We start from the raw sequence: 23854 nt of genomic DNA, 5'->3' as shown, positions 1-23854 counted from the left end.
TGCGTGTGTCTGTGCTTTGTACTGTCATTCTGACTGTGACTATGACCTTTAGCAAGGGATGCTGGATGGAGAGAAGGCTTAATGAGTTTGTATAATAGCTGAGCTCTATCTGAGGAATCATCCATCTACATGAGCCCCATAATTAGCTGGTAAGAGAGTGGTCCAGTTCTGTGCTTCCACTTATTATTCTGCTGACTAGTATGTGGGAGTGGAGAAATGGATAAACAAAGACACAACCCCCCCCTCTGAAGTGTATTAATAATCTGCTGTCAATTGTAAAAAGGCATGGCTGAACAGTCTGAAAATCACCCCACTGACACCTCCAGAAAATGAGGAAGAGCTATCTGGAACATAAGTCACATCCTGGTCTGGGTTTGCTGACAGGTGTACACTCTCATGGGAGCGCTAATCCTCATGCTTCTTCATCTGTGCTCTGGCCGTCACTGGTGTACTGCAGTAGACACACAAAACCTCAAGACAAAGCAGAGGCACATTTAACTGAAACTCAATGACATGCAGATGTGATCTGTGTGGATTTGTATGCAAAGCAGGGATCCTCTCATACAGGACTGAATGTCATATCCATCATTTTCATGTGAGGCAGAAAATATGAAATACACACTTGCAAGAATACGATGGAATAATTTCCATTCTGTTGTGCATGGCCAATATGAGCTTAGTTATGCTTATTCAGTATGTAAATGTTTGCCTAAGAAAAAGATATAACAGTAGGGAGCGCTGAGGACGCTCCATTCCCGGCGAGCACGCAGAATCCGTTCCTGGTTTTGCTGCTCCGCTCATCGCAGCGTATACCTTCCCAGACTCTCTCAACACTCCAGCATTGCTGTGCAAGCAGATGTTTCCTCTCCGGTGCCAATTCTTACAATTTTCGCATTTGGAGAAGGTGTTCTTTCGCGCGAAAGGCTGCAAAGTGACAAGAAGCAAGAGAAACTGCCCCCCTCCTCGGCTTACTGAGAGGGCAGAGTTGTGAGCGGAGTGCGGCTTTGGAGTAATACAGTAGCCTACAGAGAACCCGCGGCGGCGAGCAAGGGAGCAGCTTATTCACCACACCTGTGATGCGTTGTTCAGAGCAACGAGGACGCACGACCGGGATGCTGATGGCCACAGTACGGCAGAAGGATATGTGTTGAGGAAAAGACTTGGGCGTTGTGAAAAAGGCGTTAAGTGCTACAGAGGACACTCTTCGGACCTTAAAAAGCCCAGCGTGCCAGTGTTTCTCCTCTGCTCCCTGCCTTTTGAAACTTAGGCGATAAAAAAACACGAAGATGCCCTTACTTCGGGGCCCCTTTGTCCGCTGTTGGTTCAGCGCTACGCTCCTTGTGCTCTGGCTCGTCTTCGCTGGCTTTACCTGCACTGGTGAGTTTCAGTATATCATTTGTGCTTTTGAGCAATTGTAGCCTACTCGTAAACATTTTTTTGCCAGGGGAAAGCACTGTAAGTGCTTTGAAAAGGGGCTGCACGTGCAAGTTTGCTGGCGTTTTTTCTTTGACGAAATGTAGCCGCGCATGACACGAGCACGTTATTGTTCCACAATTTGCTAGCACTAACGCTCACCAATTAGCCTGCACCTTCAAGGTTACACAGGAGAGAGTATGTTGGCTCAGACATGTCTACCAAGGTTAAAACTTGACACAAATGTCAACTATCATTGTCCAGCTTTCTGATATTGCTAATATATCTATCTCAAGCAGCGCCGTGATGTATATTATCCCCAACGTCATGAGTGTAAGGGGAAGTTCGGGCTTCACCTGCTTGAATGGACTGCGAACAAACATGCACTTCAAGAGATGTTTTAACAGACGGGCCGTGGACAATAAAAAGGCAGTGCTCAGTAACACTGCGCTCCTTTCATTCTGTCACATAAACAACCATGACTGCGAGTCTAATTCCAATATAAGAAGAACATCACCTCGCTAATCATTTTGTTATTAAATCTTTGAGCTGCACAAGAGCGGAGTGGGCAAACCGTATATTCAGAGGCTGTATTCATCCATCTAACCGGGTGCTCTGCTGGCTGCAAACAGGATCATTCAACTCCACGTTTCTCTCCGGCCAGGACTCATTCCTGCTGCATTTGCAGTATGGTGACAGCTTTACGGAGTTGGTAGACGACCTACTCGCACTGATGAGTTACATTTTATGATGTAGCCTCTTGGCTAGACACTGCCGATTGCATGCAAATGTGCTTTGATGTGCTAAACAATCATCAACAGTGGGGTGAACTGAAGTGCCCTGACCGGAGAAACGTTTCCCTCAGCAGCTACAAATAAGCCATTTGTGAGATAGATTGTCAGATTTCCTTTTAACTCAATTAGATTTTTCATTTCAAAGATCAAATAGCCTTATAATAAGAGTATGTAACAACTAGCCTACTTGTGCAGATGACATTTTAATTTTCATGACAGTCAACATAACAAATCGAGTGCAGCTGGCCGCTGACCCTTAATATTACAGGTTACTGCATAGTGCACAATCAAGCCAGTTGTATCTGTGATCTGACCAATGCATGTTGCCCATAATGCACCAGTGCAGTTGATGGCCTGTTTTCTTTACTACTACTTTTTTTTTAAATACTCATTCTCCCTGATGTTAAATATCATCTTCGCAATGCCACACAGCTGGAAGCTGCTGGTGAGTATCCAAAACACAAGAATTACACACATCATTTGCCTTGTGCTTGTTTCCAAACTGTTAACCTTGCTTTGGACAGAAGGCAAACATGTTAAAGTTGGTGTAATTGTGTCTCTTGCTTCAGGATACTGTGATGATGAATTGAGAGGGCTTTTCTCTTGCATTAATTAGTGTATAATTATGAATATATTAGGATTAAATAAACAATCATGCTCCAGGGACCTCATATATCAAGCTACATAAGTAGCAGTGCGGTGGTATTTACAAGTCATTTTATGATGCATGTTGAAACTGATGTATTTTGATTGGGTTGCTGGGTTATATGGGTATAGTGGTAGTTCAGTGATTACCTAAATTCCCATAGGTGTGATACTGTTTCGTTTTGTTTTGTTTGCTCTGTGATAGACTGAAGCTCTGTCCGGGGTGTTTCACTGCCTTTCACTCAATGCATGCTGGGATAGGTTCCCAGCCCTTCTGTGACCCTGAATAGCAATGAGCCAGTTCTTAAAAATAGATGAATTTAGGGGTATAGGTAAAATCGTTTTATTATTTTCTGTCTTATTTATCATATTTCTAGGCAGACCCCACTCCCTGTTTCAGTCTGTCACTCAGTATCATATATTAGGTCAATACAAGCATCCTTATAAGCTCTCATCACAGTTTACAGGCTACTTTTATAGGACAGAGTGAGTTCCAGAAATGGATCGGAAGGTAATTTGGTAGCCAATTCTTTCTACATCAGGGCTGGGACAGTCTCTGCTGAGATCAGTCGAGCTATCCTCTGTAGAAAGGCAAGGTGCTGACTTGGCATTCGTCTGTATCAAAAGCCGACTTGTCTTTTTTGCAGGGAAACATAACTCAGTCAGTAATAAAGGTAGGCCTGTCAATCTAGATTTGTGCTAGCCAAGCACTTTCCCTTTCACTGTGTTGTGAATGATCTGACGGGCCGGACAGAGGTATCCTTTCAGCCTCAGGAACAAAGAACTGTACTGCTTTGCCTGTATGTCCACACCACTTGATGTTTTCAGTATGCGAAGTGTGTGCCTGCCTGTGTGTGTGTGTGTGTGTGTGTGTGTGTGTGTGTGTGTGTGAGATAGAAAGAGGATGTTTCCACAAGGATTTGCATACATGCATTTCTGCTGCGTGTGTTAGGTGTATGTCTGCAGATTATTTCAACTCCTGTTGCCTCTGTTGTTTCCCGTTTATTTAAGCTTGCCTTTTAGTCTATTGCCAGTTGTTAGTCCCTTGTGACTTCCTCAAGGAAAGATTATCAAAAGCCAGCAATCCATGCAGAGAGAATAAAAATCCTGGATTTGTCTTTGTTTTTCCCTCTGCCCAATGAGAGCGTTGCCAAGCAATTGTTGTCTGGTTCAGCGAGGGAGCATGGGATTTGGTATCCGGCACCTTGTACTTGTGTGAGCAGTCACCTCAGAGCAATTTCCACGGGGTGTAAACCTTGTGATGATGCAAGGAGATGGCCATTAAATGACAACAAGCAGAAATCTATTGCATAATACAGTAATTTGCGAGTTCCCATTTCTTAGTACAGTAATATAAGAGATTCTTTTGCCAGACTTCTCATCATTCTAATGTGACTCATCCCAGAGTTGTCTTTCTCACAGCCAGTTTTGTCTCTCCTCATTGACTCACTAAAGAATGAGATAAGGAGAGTAAAAACTGAAATTAACATAATTTATTGGGGGAAATTGCCTTCTGGTCAAAGGAATTTAAAACCACTTCGTTTCTGTCCCATAGCTAATGCATGGCAAATGATCATCTCTATGTATTTGCAGGGATATGGTCTTTTACAGGGAAGGGATAATTTGCAACCAGAAAGAGTTTTTGTTCCCGCTAGTCATGGGAGATGTATTCAAATGACACAGACAACGGGAAGACTTGTGCACTGGGGGAGGGAAATTTTATATAAAATTATTTATTTTCTCAACTGCTGATACTCACCCAGTAAATTAGCATGATGTAAAAATGCGGAATATATCATGCAAGGAGGCAATTACACTTTAGAAAAAAAAACCTTTAAATGATTTCACTCCTCAGGAGTACAAATGCTTGTTATGAATTTTATGCTGCCTAGTGAATTTGAATTGGACAAAATCACAGTGAAAAAGTGAGTTGGAATTGCGTATTTGCAGGACAGAGCTGATCAAATGTATTGCATTTCCATCATGTTAATTTGTCTGAAAGGAAGAATGCAGACGGAATGAATGACTCTTCTGCCTGTCCAGGTCTTGCAAAATTTCTTCAGTTTGAGTTACTGTGATTAATGGAGGCAGAGATAATAGTTCAGCATAAATGAATAAAAGGTAAACAGTGCATGTCAACACAGGTCAGCTTTAAACAATGGAGCAGCACGCTCCATTTGGTGACAAATGCCCAGGCACCTTATCTTTCAGAACGCTATGTCCCTGTGCTTATCATTTGCAAACGGCAATCTTGAGGAGCAAAGGAAGGACACAGCCTTAGCCGAGGACACGTGGAGGATGAACCTTGCAGAGGGAGGAGTTAGGTGTTATTTTCTGCAGTCTGTGCACAGTCCCTGCAAAGGCACTACATCTCTGTCAAACTCTGCCCTTTTGTTTCAATTACCCCATTTCTATGATTCAGGTCTATGTGAGAGCGCTTAGGGGTTGAAGTTGGGCTGTTTCCCTCCTGAAATGCAGTCCACCCTAGTCACTATCTGTGTTCTATCTAGGTAGCATAAAATTGACCTTTCACCTCTGATATGTGGGATGAGAATACCCTATATTTCAATGGGAACCTTTACCGTACTTCATGGAAAGCCACAGTATGTAGCATTGCATCAGCAGTTGGGAGATTGCTCTCAGTCTAGGCTGTTGTGTTTCTGTTGCTGCTAACAATCCAGTGCCCGCACTCACCCCCACATATCCAAGGGCCACCAATGGGAAGTCGGCTTGTTGAGTTGAGCAGTGAGTCTTTCCCTGGAGGGTCTAATCAAATGTTCTTTTCCCAGGTTAATCTCTCTCCTACACTCTCATGGAGATAAAGAACATGCCATTTTGACCTTGAACCTTGGATGCCACTGTATTCTCTTGCTGGGAGAACACAGCGGCATCACCTCAGCAAATATAGGGACACGTGAAGGTTGATGTTAGTCACAATAGAAGATACTAATGCTGTCAGAAGGAACTTGGCTGTAGATTCCTTCCCCAGAATCTTTTGGCCAACATTTGTTTATGAGAAAACGGATATGGTTTGACAGTGTTGGTGTGTGCTAGCCTTTAGATGTAGTATTTGCGTGAAAAGGCTATACATTTATTTTGGAGAGGGTAATGTTTGTTTTTTTGTACACATGATGTGCGGTGTGACTGCTCACTTTGTACAGTGAGAATAGTAGTGTGTTAAGAGACATTTCCACATACTCCCTGTTCTCCAAGTGATCAATACTCTTCTGCAAATGGTTAATTGGCCATCAGTCACTGTCAGAGGAAGCGCTTAGAAACCCAGAGGTGTCTTGGTGCAGCTCATAATAAGAGAGTGTCCAGTCCTCTGGGTCCTCTTCTGGCCTTTACTTCAGGCCAGGTGGTGGCTGGGGAAAGCAGATCTGAATGCAATATGGAGAGCCATAGATTAATAGTTCTTTAAGGCCACCAGGGAGCGATGTGAAAGCCACTTCCAGTTCATCATACAGTGGACTAGATTGAAAGTCTGCACAGGGTGTGGTGGGAAAGAAACTTTGAAACGGTGTGAGGGCCAATTGATGTGATTTGATTGTACTGGTTTACGGTCATTATGTAAAATTTTTATTTTTTTGTTCATTAAAAATCTTTTGGCTGCACAAATCTAATTGCAATGTCGCCGTGCGATTACATAACCGCAAAAAGTGTGTGATTTAATAAAACAGAAAAAGTGTTTAAGACACTCTCTTCTGTTTGTGCGCTGCAGTCTGCTCGTTATCTCCGCCCACACCGGGCTCTCGCCTGTGCCCCTAAAAACAGATAAGCCTACATGCAATGAGAAAAATGATTTATGTGCAGTGTGCCAGTAACTTTTAAGACAACAACCTACCATAACCCCCCTCCCCGTCCCGACGCTAATCGTTCAAAACATATTCGGACTCGCCGCCGGTGCTCCGGTCACTCTGTGACAGAGACAGAGAGACATAGTCAGCAGCTGAAGCGGTCAGACAGAAGAAAACTGGGAGAAGATAAGGAAGATTTAGGTTTGGCTCGCTGGCCATTTAACGTTGGCTGTATCGGTTCTTTTGTTGTTCAACATGTTCAACTTTTCACTTCATCAACCGACCAATCACAGCCTGGAAGGGGCATGACATTAAAAAAAGTTTGTGCTACAGCAAATCATTAAATGTTGAACTATTGACAAGTTAGGACTTTGCATTAACAAATTAGAAACCTATGTAGAGCATTTTTCTTGCACAAGGCTTAAAAAAATAAAAACAACCCACAGAAATGAAACTGCTGTAACTGGATTTAATATTCAACTAGTGGTAAAGAATACTATTATATGATATTCTAATGAATGCAGTAAATTATTGTTATACTATGAACTACACATTATGCTCTTTATTTAATACACTTGTGTACAGTTTTATCTCCAGGTTGTGGATAGAAAACTCTGCATTAGACAGATGTATATTGAGTCGGTGCCAGTGTCCCAATATGTGCTGCTTCTAGCCGCCTCCTCCTGAGAGCAACACGCTCCCCTTGTTCTGTTTTACATCTGTTTTACTAATTATTGATTAATTTTGTTCAAGTTCAGAAATACACAATTCAAAATGTCAGTATTTCGTGCATTCCTTGATAATTAAGCAAGTAGACTCATAGCCATTATAATTGCAATCGCAATATTGTTCACAGTAATCGCAAGATGACTTTTCTCTAAATCGTGCAGCCCTATTGTATACATTCAACATTTTCTTGTAATATAACTTTATATTACAAGAAAATGTTGAATGTATACAATAGGGCTGCGCTGCACGTTAGAATTCATTAGAATTTTCACAGAAAAACCCTTTTCAGCCTGTTGTCAAAGTTACAAGATAATGACACTTTTGTCCGCTTCTTCAACCTTGACAAGAAAACACACCTCCAACCAAATGTATGGCTCATTGTTATGCTTACCCCTATTTAGCAGGCATCCAAAATACATAATTAGAAATCACCTAAGGCTACCCAGACAGCCCTGCTGGCGCTTGATTGGCAAGGGTATCTGAGAGAGGTCTGGCTCTGCCTGAGCCAAAATTTGTCATCTTGAAGTGATTTTGTTGACAAGACAGGAGGCACAGTGACCTTTCCTAATTATGTGTATGTGTCCAGGCACTGACGCCTTAGGCAAGCAATTCAACTGAGTCAACAGAGCGCTGACTCCCAGAGCACATTCAAGCCCATGCAGCATGTTGTGTGATGTAAGGTTAGAGTATGCTGTGTTTAGCAGCAAGCTTGTTAATAATTCAGTATTGATATAACATTACTAATGTCATTTGTGTAACCTTTTGCTTTAAGATATGTAAAGAAACACACTGAAAGAGCTGGTCAGATCAGGCGCCTTTATTTCGTTGGCTTGTTCTTCCACTTCTACCTGAAATCATCACCAAAAATCATTCTGTTATGCTATGTAAGTTGATTCCCACAAAATATGAACCATTTATCATCCAACCTAAATGTGTAGCAGCGAGAGAACAGCTTCTCTGATCTATGTAGGTCCCTCTGTTATTGTTTTTCCCAAACAAACCATTTCCCGATGTGAAATGAGGTCTGAACATTACAGATTCAAAGCTTAAAGCTAAGCAGCAGATTTTCTTGGCAAGGCCATCAGGAACACGAGGCTCACGGAAAACACATTCAAGTCCTTACTCGAATCGAATTAATCATGACAACACAGCTACCAGTGAGGCTAGACACTCCCTTTTTTTTTTTTTTTTTACAGCATGCCTTGCACTTGATTATGTCTTCTATGGATTTAAATGTCCACTGACGATGCATTCATGTTGAATCAAAGTGTTTTCATACCTGCAGTTTCTTGTCACCAGTGCTTGAATTTCAAAAGACGATTACAGAGCAGCTCTGCTCTGGCATTGTTTTTGTTAATTACCCACTGATTTAAAATCCTGTGTCACAGGCTGTGTGTGTGTGTGTGTGTGTGTGTATATATATATATATAAATGTCAATATGTGTCAATGATTACAATATAACCTCTGTAAGTTGTAATCTTTTAGATGCCACGCTGTCACAAATGGTGAATCTGAGCACTCTCATCTGTGCCATCAAAACATAACAAGCAAAAAGAGGTTGGTGGAGGAGGACCCGACAATGATTGCCTGGCCAATCGAGCCATTTAAAGCAGCTTTTTCGTGTTTTGTTCAAAAACCTTAGACCATACAGCCCTCGTAAACATGTCTTCCTCCTTCTGGTTTTCAGTGGGCTGCATTTGTTGTGTGAAGTGTTGGTCTACTGTAAGAACTATTTACTGTATTATTAAGATACCCAGATTGGATTTGTTCAGTTAAAAGTTGGAAGGCAGCTAGATCCAATATGTACCATTCTTTTGGACAAAACATCTTGCCATAATCCACTTTAAAAATTGACAGTAGTGAATGTTTGATCAAGCCTAGGGGAGTAACTGTTGGAATAAAAAAAGATGAAACTAAGTGCGTCTCTGTGAATTGCTGGTATGTTCAGTTGTCCAGTGGCCTGTGATTATGTGATGCTGTAGCAATGTAGCAACATTTTCTGATAAATCAACACTGGTTTCACTAACCAAACACAGTTTAAGATCTTAAATATGATTTTTTTTAAAAATCAACCTGGGGGAAAATGACAAAGTGAACTAACTAATTTAAAAAAACCCTGCAGGCTATTTTAGGCAGTCAACTCGAGTAAACAAGAAAACAAACAGGACAGTGCCACTCCCACTGATCTATCTTTAGTGTATATTTGTTTGTGTACAGTAAGTATTACTATGTGTGTATAGTTTTTTACTAGTCCACTTAGCTTTTACCCAGAACTTTCATCTGTGTCTCATGGTCTTCAACAGTGGATGGAGATGGCTCTATTTTTATTAGGTGACCCAACTGTGTAATTTTTTGTCACATTATAACAGTTAATCTTATTTGGGTGGGTGATTGTAATTGTGTCTCAAGGGTGGTTTTTGGCCGCTGGATGTGAATAATTTATATCTTGTGTGTGTAACTTCCAAAATGCAAGGTTGTAACTGTCAGCATTACAGGCTGATCTTGTGGTGATGGCAGACATGAAGCATTGCTCATTAAGAAAGACGTTCACATGGAAACTTGGAAACTCGGTTATTTTTAATTAAACATCTACAGTCTTGTACACAGAATTTTTATATACCTTTCATTAGTTCACAACAGGTCCTGGGTTAAGTCTGCTGGGTGCAGCCAGTTGACGGATATATACTGACATCAGCATGAAATTTGGTGTGGGTGGATAGAAGATATATTGCAGTTCTTGTTAGTGTTCAAGCTTCCTCTGTCAAAAAGACAGTATGATGTCATCATACTGCAGTGCTTCCACTCTGGCCTACCAGATGCTACTTGCTTAATTGGGCACTGAATAATGTGTATTTGCTGGTATGCTCTTTATAGACTTGAAAGTGCTTTTACAGATTATTGATTGTAATTTTGCCGTTGCTTCTTTTGGGAGTTGGCACCAGTCAGCTCATTCAGTAAAAACAACAAAGCTCAGTTCAATTTGTTCATTTAATTAATTTGCCTAACATGCAGTTAGGGCGGGCAGACATCTGGTGACCAATAAACAACAATATAAGGAGTTATTTGGTCGATGTGGCTGTCATTTAATGAATGTTGAGTTGGTGTCCAATTTCAAGCAGTGATTGAATGTACGCTGGCCTCTGACTGTGCTCTGTTCATACAATATTGTACAATATTGCTCCTCTAATGATTCAATCCATCCCTTTTCAGTTACTCTAGAAAAGTTTTACTACCAATTCAAAACATCCCATCAATAATTAACTGAAGACATTATAGAGGATTATTCATCTCAATTATTCCATATTTGACAATATAATTGGAGGTGGAAAGTGAATTGGGATGTACCAGGTGTGACTCAAGATACAAGGGCCCATAGATTTGGTTTTAAATATCCTGATAAATCCGTAGACTTATCTTAGCCTACAATTAGACATTTCTGATGTGCGCAGCATGTCTGGGCATGTGCACATGCCTTGAACAAGTCCTGTTGTATGTGGGGATCACAGCTTCATTCCAAGAGTGGTCACAAATGTCACCAACTGTCCATCTTCACCTGATCGGATGGTGTTGTTTGTAATCATGAATACTGAGCAGCATTGAAAGTCACTCTAGGTAAGCGTGTCTGCCAAATGTTGTAACTGTAATTGTGATGACAATAGCCAATGGAGTTTACAGGGATTGGTGTCAAGATGTGAAATCTGTGCTCCTGATGTTAGTGACATGTCAAGAGTCAGCAGCATACAGTAGGTTTTTCCATTTTATCACATGCAGCTACATGAAACTGCATAAGACGCTGTCCTTGCTTATAAAAATGTTATGTAAACATGTATAACTGACAGTTTGGATTATAGAGTTTCAATATCAAAGGTCTTCTATTGTGTCCCCAGCTGTACTGTAATCAAACAGGAAAATACCAGCCTTATTCTGTGTAGTCAGAAACCTTAAACCAGATCACATCTTTGTTATCATAAAATCCTGTGGTTGGTTCATTTGCTTTCACACTACAAGCGAACCACAACAGAGTTCGTTTGAAAGCATACCAAGACCTCCTTGAAGAGGTGGTCTCGGTATGCCTTCAAATGAAGTCCATAAAACTTTTGTGAAAGCAATACTACAGTATACTATATGCTAATAAGCCCAGAATTATTACTATACATGTCCTGTTTATACGTTATAATAGGCTATGCAGTCGATCTGTGGTCTAACACTAATCACGCTTTTAATAAATTATTACTTCATGAGCTCTCTGCGATACAGATCAGAAGCATTAAAGTGCTGCATAAACGCTTGTTTGGTCCGCTTTTGGTCCGCTTTTGGTGCGCATCAGAGTGTGATTGCTGCATTCACACCTGCCCAAACGAACTGCACCAAGGGGGAAAACAAACTCTAGTGCGATTTAACCGAACTAAATGAGGCAGGTGTGAAAGCACCCTAAGAAATACCAGATGTTGACTTTTGTGTGGATAATTATCCGCCTTAAGAATTAATATAAGTGTGTTCTCTTCTGGATGTTAAATCCTTTTGTCTGCACTATTATCATATATTGTTTTTGTTGCTTCTAATATGACAATTGGATTTCCAGCTTGACTCTCACTGAGATTGTTGGTGACCTGCGTCTCTAGTCCAGTCTTTGTGGCACCAGGGGGCTCCACTGGGCCAGACTTATGTGGTGGCATGGGGAGGGAGGGAGGGAGGACCGGGTCCCCTTAATCTCTACCAGACATGACAACTTTATAAAGGCACATTAATCCACAATGAACAGGCTCTCTCTGGAGGGTTTGGGGGGAGCGGAGCAAGCAATGTCTGACTTACATTTTGCTGCACCCTCCTGAGGGTGTGAGGAAGGTGATCCCTCTGCTTATTTCAATATTAGTATTTAATGAGAAACGGTGAAGCAAATAAATAACAACGCAAGAGAAAATAGTTAAAGAAGGAGGGGGGAGTGTGTGAAAAATGTGTGTTTTTCCTTTTCACTTTATTTTGGTCGATCCGAATAGGCCAACCTTGCTGGTCCGTTCTAGGATCACCCACTCCCACTCGGCTATCAACACATCCACCTACTCTTACCTGTAATTATAACACATAAACGGTACTCTACATCTCTCACTGTTTACATTTATTTAAACCACTGATGCCCTGAATGTATGTATAACTCATGTCTGCACTGTTTATATTTCACTGATTCAGTAAATATGCACAATATATCTTGTGTGTGTATTTGTGTGTACAAAATCACCTCACACTTGGCACTAAACAAAAACAACGATACTATGTGTTAGACTTTGTCTATGACTGAGTAACCTTTTCAATTGTTGCGGCTGTTCTCAAGTGTGGTTATGAATCATCATATTTTCTATCTTTCACAAGTTCCCAGAGTCAGACATCAGACCTTGTCCCTGATTTACCCCCGTAACGTGTGATGGAAGTACTGTGAGCATTGCGAGATTGGACAGTCCGTACTTAGCTATTTAAATTCATATTTCTGGTTTTCAAATTACCCGACTGAAAACTTGGACAGATTGGTTTCAGGCTGAATCATCACAAAGCCAAATGCAGTTTGGCTTATTTTCTAATTTCTTGGTCTGCAACATACACTGCATATGGCTTTGCTCTGCCATTTTCGCGAAAGTAATGATTAAATAATAACTTAACTCTGGCTGAGTCAGATTGTTGTTGAAAATGTCATTGTTAAACTTTTTCCCTTAGATATTTTTTATTTATTTTCCTGTAAAAATGCTACACTGTGAAATCCTAAGCTTCTACACACAAGTAATCATTTTAAGAAGATAATTTGCTACACGAAAAAGGTATTTTATCTTTGTGCACTCTGCTACAGAAGTCTTCATGTCCCTGTCCAGATTTGAAAGAATGGATTTGTCCCACTCCTGTTCAAAGGATCAAGATAAAATTGTGAAACAAACCAATCCCATGTATTTAAAAACAAAAACAAAAAACAAACACAAAAACGAAAAAGGACTTCCTTACTTGGATAACATTTCTAAGATCTCACAAAGGCACTTTTTTCTTTCGTTGGCAGCCTTCAGCATTACTTTTATCAAGATTGTCTTACCTTTCAGATTCTATTGTATTAATCAACGGAATACCTTAGCTCTCTTCACTCATTAGAGGAGGCTGCGAAGCTGACAGAAGATCAGTTGGAAATATGATTTTTGTCTACTCTTCCATTTCAGCTTTATCCCTGTAAAGTTACAACTCATACTTGAAATAGTCAGTAAACCACCATTTCCAGCATTGAGCTAAGTAGACACACATTGGTTGATTCATGTGTTGACTTTTTTTCCCAACGTAAACTCAAGCATTATCTGTGCCCATCCTCTGTAACAGGCTGCCATTTTGTGTTAAGCCAGCACTGATGCATAGAGCCTCCACAGCCTGGTGGAAATGGCCAGTGCCTAAAGCAAACAGCAGGGCCCAAGGTCCCACAAGTATGAAGCAGCCAAGTAAACCCATTAACTGCCTATAGAGTCGTTTGTGGTGTTCTCTCCACACGACATTGTCCACAAATGAACCACAAGCTGATTTACTGTTTGTTTGGCCATGTGAGATAACCACACTTCACTCAATCTATGTCTACGGGAAATAAAATTTGTTCACATGATTTAACATTTGTGATGGAAGCAGCAGAAAAAAGTTGAAGACTCTGCAGTTGTACTTAATTGATAGTGTAAAATGTGTTGTATATTATAAAGTAATGCTGGTAAATCACAGCATAAGCATTTCACTTGGAAGATATAATTTGACAAGTCTGCAGCATTTCATTTTGGGGCACTGAGGCATGATACTTTCTTACTCTGAATTCTTCTATCCCCTCTTAACATATGATGCCCAACTGTACAAATTATTTGAATCGCCAGAAGGTGTTTGATTTATGCTGAGTCTAAGTTATCAGCTCCAAACAGGCCATGTAGCTTCTCTCTTATCATCCTACCCAGCCGCTTGCAGAATTTCTGCATGTTTTTTGAGCTCAGCCCTAAATGTGATGACAATAGTCATGAACAGAACACAAAGACAAAAACTGCCACTTGCAGCAAAATGAGAGCCTCCCACTCTCGCCTGATTTTTGTGTCGGATTCTCCTGCAGTATGTTTGACAAGAAGGGCTGGCAGCTTTACTCGGTGGCACAACTCAGGCTGTCGTGGGTGCTGCCCACCCCGACCCCTGTCATACAATTAGCTTTCTGCTTTTCAGATAGCTAGAACAAAGGTGAACTTGGGGAAGCTGAGGCTGTGTGCAGTCAGTGGAGGGGTGTGTGTGACACGCTGATCACTCTAGGGCACTTTCTTGACCAGAGGAGTCATTGGCTGTCACTAAACATCACTGTCTCCCTCCCCACTAATGGCATCTCCAGATTGCGCTGTGAGGAACAAAGGCTGGTTGTATGAGATACTGAAGGGAAAAAAATAGAGCGACCCCATTTGGGCTGCAGGCTGGTTTGTGACAGTGGCTTTAGACCTATAGAAGTGTCATGACAGATATGAACCAAGGAACAATTATAGGGTGATGTGCTTGAAGCTAAGCTGGCGGTTTCTCTAACATTGAGGAAAAAAGTGTCAAATGAATAGCACAGCAAACACACACACACTCTCACACAGTATATTCACATGCATAGCACTTTTCAATGTATTAGGGTGTTATATCTATTAACAATAAAGGCGGATATCAAAAGTTACGCTTTCCCTTTTCTGTGTTATATTCACAAGGTTAAATCTGAAAGGTGAGCATGTTAACAAAACAAAACCGTATGCAGAGTAGAAACAAAATTGTTATGAAGAATAATTTGTAATTTTCCTGTGGCTATGGAAATCAATACATTCATTTGGGTGAGCTGAATAGTTTTCCTGATAATCACTTTGTTCAGAATACATTTTTATTATATGCAAATTTGCATTATCCTGCCAGTAATCAATCTAAAATGCCAATTTTTTGTATTGCTGCCAACAGTAAAATATGAGTTAAACAGCAGGAGTGTATTGGCTTGATCTTAATTCAATCTTAGTTGCTGTCACAGAGTCACTGGGAGGCAAACTAAATGTGTTTAACAACAGATAGCGTATTTTTCTGGTATGGGCACTAAATACGTCAAGACAGTGATGAAGCATAGTGGCGTTTTGTACATCTGCAGTTGCTAATTATGAATTAACAAACTAAAACGTAATCAAAAAAGGCTTTATGTTATCTCTGTGGACCCCTGTCTTTTTGCTAGCAATACTAAGAATTATTATTGGCTGGTGGATCCAAAGCTAATTGAATTAAAAGTTTATTTGCCAAAATTGTTTCATTAGTGTTCATTCTGAGAATTATAAACACAACATATAGCCCCAAACCAACAGGAGAAAAGTGATTGACAGTAATGCAGCGTTTCAGCTGTCAGTCTCTGCAGAAAGTTGTCAAACTCTGTGTTCTACTGCCTTGAGTAAAGTATCACTGTTTTTTGGGGGTTTTATTCCAAAAGGCGTTCTTTGGTGTAGTTCCTCTATTATTATTTTTATTCCTTTATTATGCCTCTGATTTTGAGTGGTAATGTAATTTTTCCACATTGGCAATTCAAGTCTTTAGGAATATTGTGTGCAAGGTCAGAATGTTGAATGTGCCATGTTTCTGCAAAGCATTGCAGGAGTACAACACTTGGCATCAGCATTGTCACACTAAATCTCACTAAATGTTTCCATGACACTCTGCATCAAAACATGGATCTGGATAAGCAAGCCCTCCCAGTGTCAAGAAATGGTTATGTTTTCTGGGCTCATGCTGACAGAATTAAAAGTAATTTAATGATTTCATTATATCTTAACAAAGAAAAGTACTGCAAGATATGAAACCCAAGCCCTTTTATTTTATTTTTTGTTTTAAAGGTGTAGTATTATCCCTGTTTCCTAGGTCACAGCATGTATACTGGTCCATGTGTTTAAGTTTCCCTACGGAAGCTACAGAGTCCCTCAGGTTTAGCTGTAATACCCTGGTTAATTCCCCTGCATGTCAGGTTATTGCCATCAAAGCTCCTGTGTCAGTTTATCCTCAATTCTGGCTTATTTTTCTTTCATTTTTACTGATGGCTTTATTGCTCTGGGTTACCATCATAGGTCTCATCTGCACTGTGTCTTGCAAGTGTCCATTTATTGTTCCATCATGGGTTTGTGTGTATACAGTCTCAGTTAAGATGTAAATGCCTCCGCCAAAACAAAAAAGTTTTCATTCCTCTCTGTATTTGTCAGTTCAAAGTTGTGTTCATGATATGTTCATAGAAACAGAAGTGTTCACACAGTCCCCACCCACACACCCACACATTTTATTATTCACCATGAACAGTTGGTAGCGCAGCGGTAGAAATTGAGGTTTCTGAGTTAAGATTTTCACCCCAGTTGGCAGAGTTTGTCATGGAGTTTGTGGGTTTAAATGGCAACTGATGCTCAGTTAAACATCTCCATTTATATTTTCCACAATGCGAAGACTGAAATCCCTGAGAAATGTGTGTTTCTTTAAAAAACATTAGGAATTAATAATTTGTCAAAGGTTATGATACATGACTCAAATAATTTAACTTTGATCTTGATTAGTGGCAACTGGAACAAAATAACAGCACAGTGGTTATTTACACTAACTTCTTAACTGCCCTCTATATAGACGCTGGTGATAACAGAAAGGAGCAGGCATCACTGATATGACTTCATTAAATAAACCCCTGACCCTTGAGATGCTGGGTTGATCTTTTTTCTAAAGTCCCTTTACTTCACCAGAGAATGAGATCCAATGCAGAGATTGGGGCTCTGCTATCTCCCTATCTTTAATTTAGAAATGCAGGAAGACTGCACTTGGGTAAGATGGTTATCCACGCTCACTGTCTGTCCTGTCACTTCATGCATGTTAGCTCTCCAAAAGCCTCCTTTGGGACCACATTACTGGATGTGTTCCAGTATTTTAAAATAGTTTTCTTTGTCTGTCTTTCCCAAATGACTACAGATAGGAGTGATGATGTCAGAGATAATTTCTAAAGATTTCCATCTTGATGCATCTGAGGCCTCTGAGACCAGAAATTGGAAGGCTAACTAACCACGAGAACAGTTTCAGGATTGTGTGGGGGGGGGGGGGGGGGGCTTTTTCTCAGAGAGCTGCATGTTTGCATTGCAGCAAAGGGGCAGCCAGTAGCAGCTCCCCTGTAGCTGCATCTTGATCAAGGACACTTCTGCAGGGGTGTTGGTAGATCAAAGCAGAGATGGTCTCTCTAAACACAAGGCCTCGCCTGCCTCCAGAATTATGTAGGTGGATTAAGAGGGGGAGGTGCTCCTCATTCTGGGTGACAGTTAATGTTAGTTTGAACAGATTAAAATGCTGTAGGTCAGAGCAAAAATGCATTTCACGACATATTTGACATCTGCCGGAAATCCCACATTATCTTATCAAGGCATGAAATTACTCATTTAATAATGATTCATTAGCCTTTTCTTAATGAGGATGAATATGTTTTTTAAAAAGTTGTTTTTTTCTGTTTCTGCAGAAGGCTCTGTCTGTAGCTTTAGTTAATACAAGGTCCTCCTGTCATGATGGATCACTGACGATGATGTCTCCAGGGGTTTCATCTTTGCTCTTTACATTTGCCTGCCAAACAATTGAAAGGCAGAGAAAACAGTGCAATTTGTCTGAAAGGAAGCGACTCGGATCGATAGGATTTTCATTACAGTTATGTTTTCATACCGCGGTAGAGGCAGGGTGCGGAGCTCTGATGAATGATACATTAACGTTCCCATCCTCTCTCCCTCCTGTGTCAGTCCTCGGCTCCTGAGTCCTGTCACTACGATGATGCGGGAGCGCCGGGATGAGTTTGTGCGCCGGGACCTGATTCTCCTCAATGCCACGTCCCCAGTCAACAGCTGTCAGTTTTGTCATTTTAGATTTCAGGCAGTGTCGTGGCTTTGCAGGGGGGAAATACCAGAAGGCACGATCTTTCTCAGAGCTGCACTTTCTTGAATTATCCCTCACTTTGTTGTCCCAGTTTGAGAGGTGGAGTTAAGCAGCGTACCTGTGGCATATGTGACTGTAGTGTTCAAATAAAGCGAGTTGCCCTCTTGCCACTAAAAGTATTCATATTCATTATACACTTTGTAAGCTATAAGGATATGGCCAGAAGAATGTGGACATTCCTCTCCATATATGTGTACATATTTTTCGCTTGGGGTCTGTTTTTTCTCAGTTTTGTCCATGCCCCTTAGTTCCAACTAAGTAAATATTAATGCTACAGCATACTGTAATACTTTAGACCAATGGTCCCCAACCTTTTTGTATTGGACCTAGTAAATACAGTAAAGCAATGCGCAAAAAAATCATTTTGTGGAGCAGAATTATTATTTTTTCTTTCTTCATGTTCTTAATGCTCTTGCGACCCCTGAGATTTACGTGGCAACCGTTTGTAAGGTCTCAGCCCCCAGGTTGGGAATCAATGCATTATAACAACTTTGCTGCAACAGTTTGGATTGGCCCTTTCCTGTTTTGTGACATGCATGAAGCGAAGTGAGAAGAAATGGTTTTCTGAGTTTGTTTGAAGAACTTTACTGGCCTGCAGTCCTGCACAGAACCTAGAACCTTGTTCACCTTTAGGATGACCTGGAATACCAACTGCGAGTCAGTGTTGGACGTCACCAATGCTCTTATGGCTGAATCCTTGCAGCCAGGTTCCAAAATATTGATATGATTTTGGTATGATATGTTCAGCAAACACTCTTGGCCATGTGTTGTGTTTGACTCTGTCTATTAGTACTAAGGGGAGAGGCCGTGGCAGGCTGCAGTTTGTCCTTGTTGGGTCCCCACTCATTACCTACATTCATTTGCTAACTACTACATCATCACATTAATATGAGCATACAGTCTCTGTCACAGCAGACAGGCTTTAAAATGAGACACTGGAGAGGATATCGTGGTAACTCGCACACCACACAGGAAATGTTGATCAGCACCCATGACAGCTGAAGGTGTAGGTGTAAACTGCGACAGCTCTGTTTCTGAATCCAATAAACCTCCCTGTGATACAGCTGTGACAGGTCAGCCAGATAATGCAACATAAAGGGCAAAACAAATCGGGCTTACTCACCGGGTGCCTATTGCTCATTATGCCCTTGGCAATCACAAAACAAATGACCACAGGCCTGCAGGTGCAACCGATTCACTCTCTTGGCATATAGTCATTGACATTATCATCATTTATCATGTGTGGTGTGGCAACCTAATATATCGGTTAGTGTTTGGTGTTTGTGTTATGTATGCACATCTCAAAACATGGGGAAATTGCACTCACCCTCACATGTCAGTTTATGGACCAACACACTGGTTTTGTTGCTGTCGATGCTAGCAAGCAGCAGCTGTGAAAAATTCTTGTTGCTGTGCATCTGTGCAACACTTGTGTTTTAGGTTTAATTGTAATTTATTATTATTTTTCTGCAGCTGTATGTGTTTATCTATCTAGTGATTAACAATAAAGCTTTGAGCGTGTACTTTTCTGACAAAAACTGAAGTGGGCTAATTAGGTTGTATTTTTCCACAAAACATTAGGCAGACATGATCGACCACTGAACTGCTTCAAAATCTGTTTGTCATTGGAGTGTTTCAGTTCTGATCTAATAAATTAGTGGAATCAGAGAATAATTTCAAACAACCACTAGTCTCACTCATACTAAAACTAATGTCTGAGTTTAACTATAAATACAATAAAAAGGGAAAATTTCAGCGATGTGCAAAAGTGCTGGGGAGGAAGTGCATGCTTAGACTAAAGTAGGGTTCGGTATTGAGAACCTGTTCAGAATTGGAGCCAGTTCCAGATGTTATAAAAACACACATTTGTCAAGAAGCATTCCTTTTGTTACCCTTATTGATTTCTGAAAGTGAAGTTGGACCCACTGAGCTTCCATCTACATTACTGGTTACACAATCCTCAACGTGCATGTACAGTATAGTTCTAAAGATGGCTTATGCTTCTGACATATATTGCTTTCTATTCTTCCTCAATTGATAAATGGAAAAAATGAATTAAGTTGAACGGACTCTTTTGGGGAAAATATGGCTTCAGTCTCAACCAGACAAAGGATCAAGTGACGGACTTTGAGTTTGACTCTACCACCCTCCATCATTTTGCTGTTTGGAGCTAGAAGACCAAAATTTAGGCAAAGGGGCGACACAACCAGGGTGAAGCTGAGGTAGCAACAAAAACCACGGCCATGTGTGTTTGCATTGTTGCAGCTGCCGCAATTTCTTACTTGAGTTCCTGAGTCGCGTTAGCTAGAGCAATCGGTCATCTATCAACATGTCATGATGTAAAAAGGTTGGAAAAACGATCGTTTTTCTTTTCACTAATATCAGTGTGGTGAAAATCTAAAGATATTTATCATGACTAGAGCTGCAACAATTAGTCGATTGTTGTAAAAATAATTTACCATTATTTTTGATTAATAATTTTATTGTTAATGTCATTCTGCATTTCCAGCATCTGTATTGTTGGACATCACTGACCATCCGCAGAAAACAGCACTGGTATATTTTTATATATAAAGCCTGCTAGGTAAACTTCCAGCTTACCTCTGTACCCTCCTCTGTCTCAATTCTGCTAGTTACCAGCTACGCTCCTCCAAGTGCTTTTCAATGTACCCAGGGTTTTGACAGATCTGTTCATGGAATAATTTGCAAAAAGATCTTAAACTATAAACATGTAGATCAATTGATAAATTTAAGAGCATCCTAAAGAATGTGGTGAAGGAGACATGTGGTTGTTTTTCTTGAGAGGCCATTGTGTTTGAATAGTTTTTTGTGTGTGTTTGTTTTTGTGAATTTTGTCATGATTGTATGTAGCATATTAATATGTTGTGTTTATGTATGGCTGCTACCTTGGCCAGGTCTCTCTTGTAAAAATTTTTGATCTCAATGAGACTTCCTGGTAAAATAAATAAAAAAAATTGTGTGGATTGGATGCATTTTTGTCTTGCTGTATATGATGGTAAACTAAATGTTTTGGACTTTGTTTGGACAAAACAAGTAATTCAAACACCTCACTTTGGCTTTCAGGAAATGGTGATGAGTGATTTTCCCTATTTTGGTCCATTTCATGGACCAAATTGAAAAAACTAATCAACATATGAATCAGTAATTAAAATAATTGTTAGTTCCCGCCTTAATCTGACAACAGCAATGTCTTGCATACCATCTTGCCAGTAAACATCTGCTGGCAGGAGTGCATTATAACAGAGCAGTTTCCTACATAATACAATTTAGCCAAAAGGGGTTCCTCTGAGGTAATCTGTTGACATGGGAAAATATGAGCTGTTAAAAACTCAACCAGCTCTCATCTTCAATGATTGGTCAAAATGGAGGAACTGTGCTTAAAGTGTTGTGATCCTCCATTGTCTTCTAAATGGCATCCTGCTCTTGTAGTTCACAAGTGATAGACAGTTCTGCTGCAGCGATCTTTCATTACTCCCCTCATCCAAAGACAGGTGAAGCAGGAAACTGATGGAAACACACTTTTGTCATTACTGTCTTGTCGTGCAGCCTCTGCTCATTGCTGGTAGGACATGAACCGAACTCTTATGAGATGTGAGTTTGTTTAGTTTATAATACTCTCGCAGGTTGTGTCCTTCTCTTGAGTTAATTTATCAAATAGTTTGATGAATCCTAAACTTTTATGATTCTTTTTGTTGTTTCTTGCCCCTAAACCCATATAGCACTGGGTACTGCAACTGAAGGTGTGTTGTAGAACAAGTGTCCTTACCACTAAAAACACACACTCACAGTGTTCTTGATAAATCCTGAAAGCAACAATTTCCTGCCGTGGAATAGATTACGCCAGAGTACAGTATGCTAGCATTTAATCTGTGATGATTTATGATTTGTGTTTATTTCCATTGAAGTCCAGTTTTCTTATCATGGTTGTTGCAGTTTCCTGATAAGTCTAACTTCTGAATTTCCTTTTAATTGCCCTCGTCAGTTATTTATTTACCTTTATTGTGGTGACTCATGTTATCCTCACTGAAGTTAAATGGCAATAAGAGGCATATCCACATCTACAAGGATCTGGGGCAAAACTCATTTTTCAGAGGGGTTACAGGGTTTATTTTGCTTTCACAATCTTATCCTCGGCTCTGTGACTGTTTTCTCTCTTGACCTTATTTGAATTCTGAGATAAGCATCCCTCCAGCAAAATTGGACCAAATTAGTCTTTTATCTGATGTGTTTTAAGGGAATGCTTTGTCACCATGCCTGTCTGCTGAATGCAGGCTTGTATAATGTAGATGTGCTCAACTGCTGCCTTGTCTGATTTGCCCAAATTCGTTTTAGTGGATGTCTATGCTTATTCAGGTCACACAAGTGAACTGACCTCAGTCGGAATGCCTTTAACGTTTTATCACATCTAACAAGAGAAGCGCCAACAAATCTGTTTTGGTTGAAAGGGATTCCAACACATTACGATGTGAAAACAAACAGTAGGATTTGTTGAGAAGTGTGTAAATGCTTTGTACACTCTGGCATTACATTATCTAATTTATCCAAATCTGTAAGGGATTTGTTTTTTCTTCGGCTGCATAAAATATTCAGAAGCTAGAAATGTATTGGAATTATGAGCTGATGCTCAGTAGGAATGACTTGCAGTACATATCATTTACATTCTCTCAGATGCACAAATAGGGAATTTCATAGCAATTATGCACATAATCATAATATATTTTGACATTGCCATCTCTCATTATCAGAGTCGTGATCAGTTTTCTTCAGATTAAATTAGTTCATGAGGTGCATATTTCATAATTAAAGACTTCTATCCAGTCTGCCATAAAATGAATGGCAATAATCAATATGAGATGTAAGTAAAAGTGAATTGATGTTGGGTATTCTATAATTTTGAAAGAGACAAGTGGGTTGAAAATCATAATGCTGCATGAAAATTCAGGCTGTACGACAGGTTATACTTTTCATAAGCCGAATAAATAGTCAATTGATTAGATGTTCAAAAGAAAATTACAGCAAGAAAATAACAACTGATTATGTCCTTTTTCAAATGACAATTATTTGCTAGTTTAAGTTGTCAGGATTTCTGTATTTCTTTATCTTAAGTGATACTAAATTGAATATCTTCAGGTTTCAAAATGTTGGTTGGAAAATTCAAGTTTGGTTTTAGGAAACTGTAATAATTTTTCACTATTCTGACTTTTTTGTTAGATCATTTGGTAAATTGACAAAATAATGGCAGATTAACCCTAGTTTTAACCCATTGTAAGTCACTAGGCATTATTAGCTCCAGTGTTACATACTGGTCCTAATGTAAGATTAGTAGATTTATTTTTATTTGAAGTTTGAATCGAATATGACATCACTCCACTGGCAATTGGCCTGCAACGCTGGTGTGAGAAGAGCGCGAGTCAAGCCGCCACCTTGTGCCAAGCACTTTCCGAGTTATCTGGTGCTGAGGCATGGAATGAGCAGAT

The 23854-nt window shown here is 40.1% G+C and overlaps 1 protein-coding gene across 4 annotated transcripts in view; it reads left to right on the top strand.

Moving 5' to 3' along the window:
- Nucleotides 1-801: 801 nt before the first annotated feature.
- The window catches only part of unc5a (unc-5 netrin receptor A), a 133325-nt gene continuing 110272 nt past the window's right edge, over nucleotides 802-23854 (top strand). The window contains exon 1 of one of the 4 annotated variants that reach the window (XM_038699996.1): nucleotides 802-1377. In XM_038699996.1, coding sequence (XP_038555924.1) covers nucleotides 1287-1377 — 91 coding nt within the window. In that variant the 5' untranslated portion in view covers nucleotides 802-1286. The remainder of the gene's footprint in view (nucleotides 1378-23854) is intronic. The other 3 variants (XM_038699997.1, XM_038699998.1, XM_038699999.1) reach the window with 3 other exon arrangements.

Source organism: Micropterus salmoides, unplaced genomic scaffold, assembly GCF_014851395.1.
Source record: "Micropterus salmoides isolate LMB-PRFRI ecotype aquatic unplaced genomic scaffold, ASM1485139v1 Ms_hic_scaffold_5, whole genome shotgun sequence".
Classification (NCBI taxonomy): domain Eukaryota; kingdom Metazoa; phylum Chordata; class Actinopteri; order Centrarchiformes; family Centrarchidae; genus Micropterus; species Micropterus salmoides.
The sequence above is the reverse complement of the archived record's forward strand: the minus strand, read 5'-3'. Positions and strand labels throughout refer to the sequence as shown.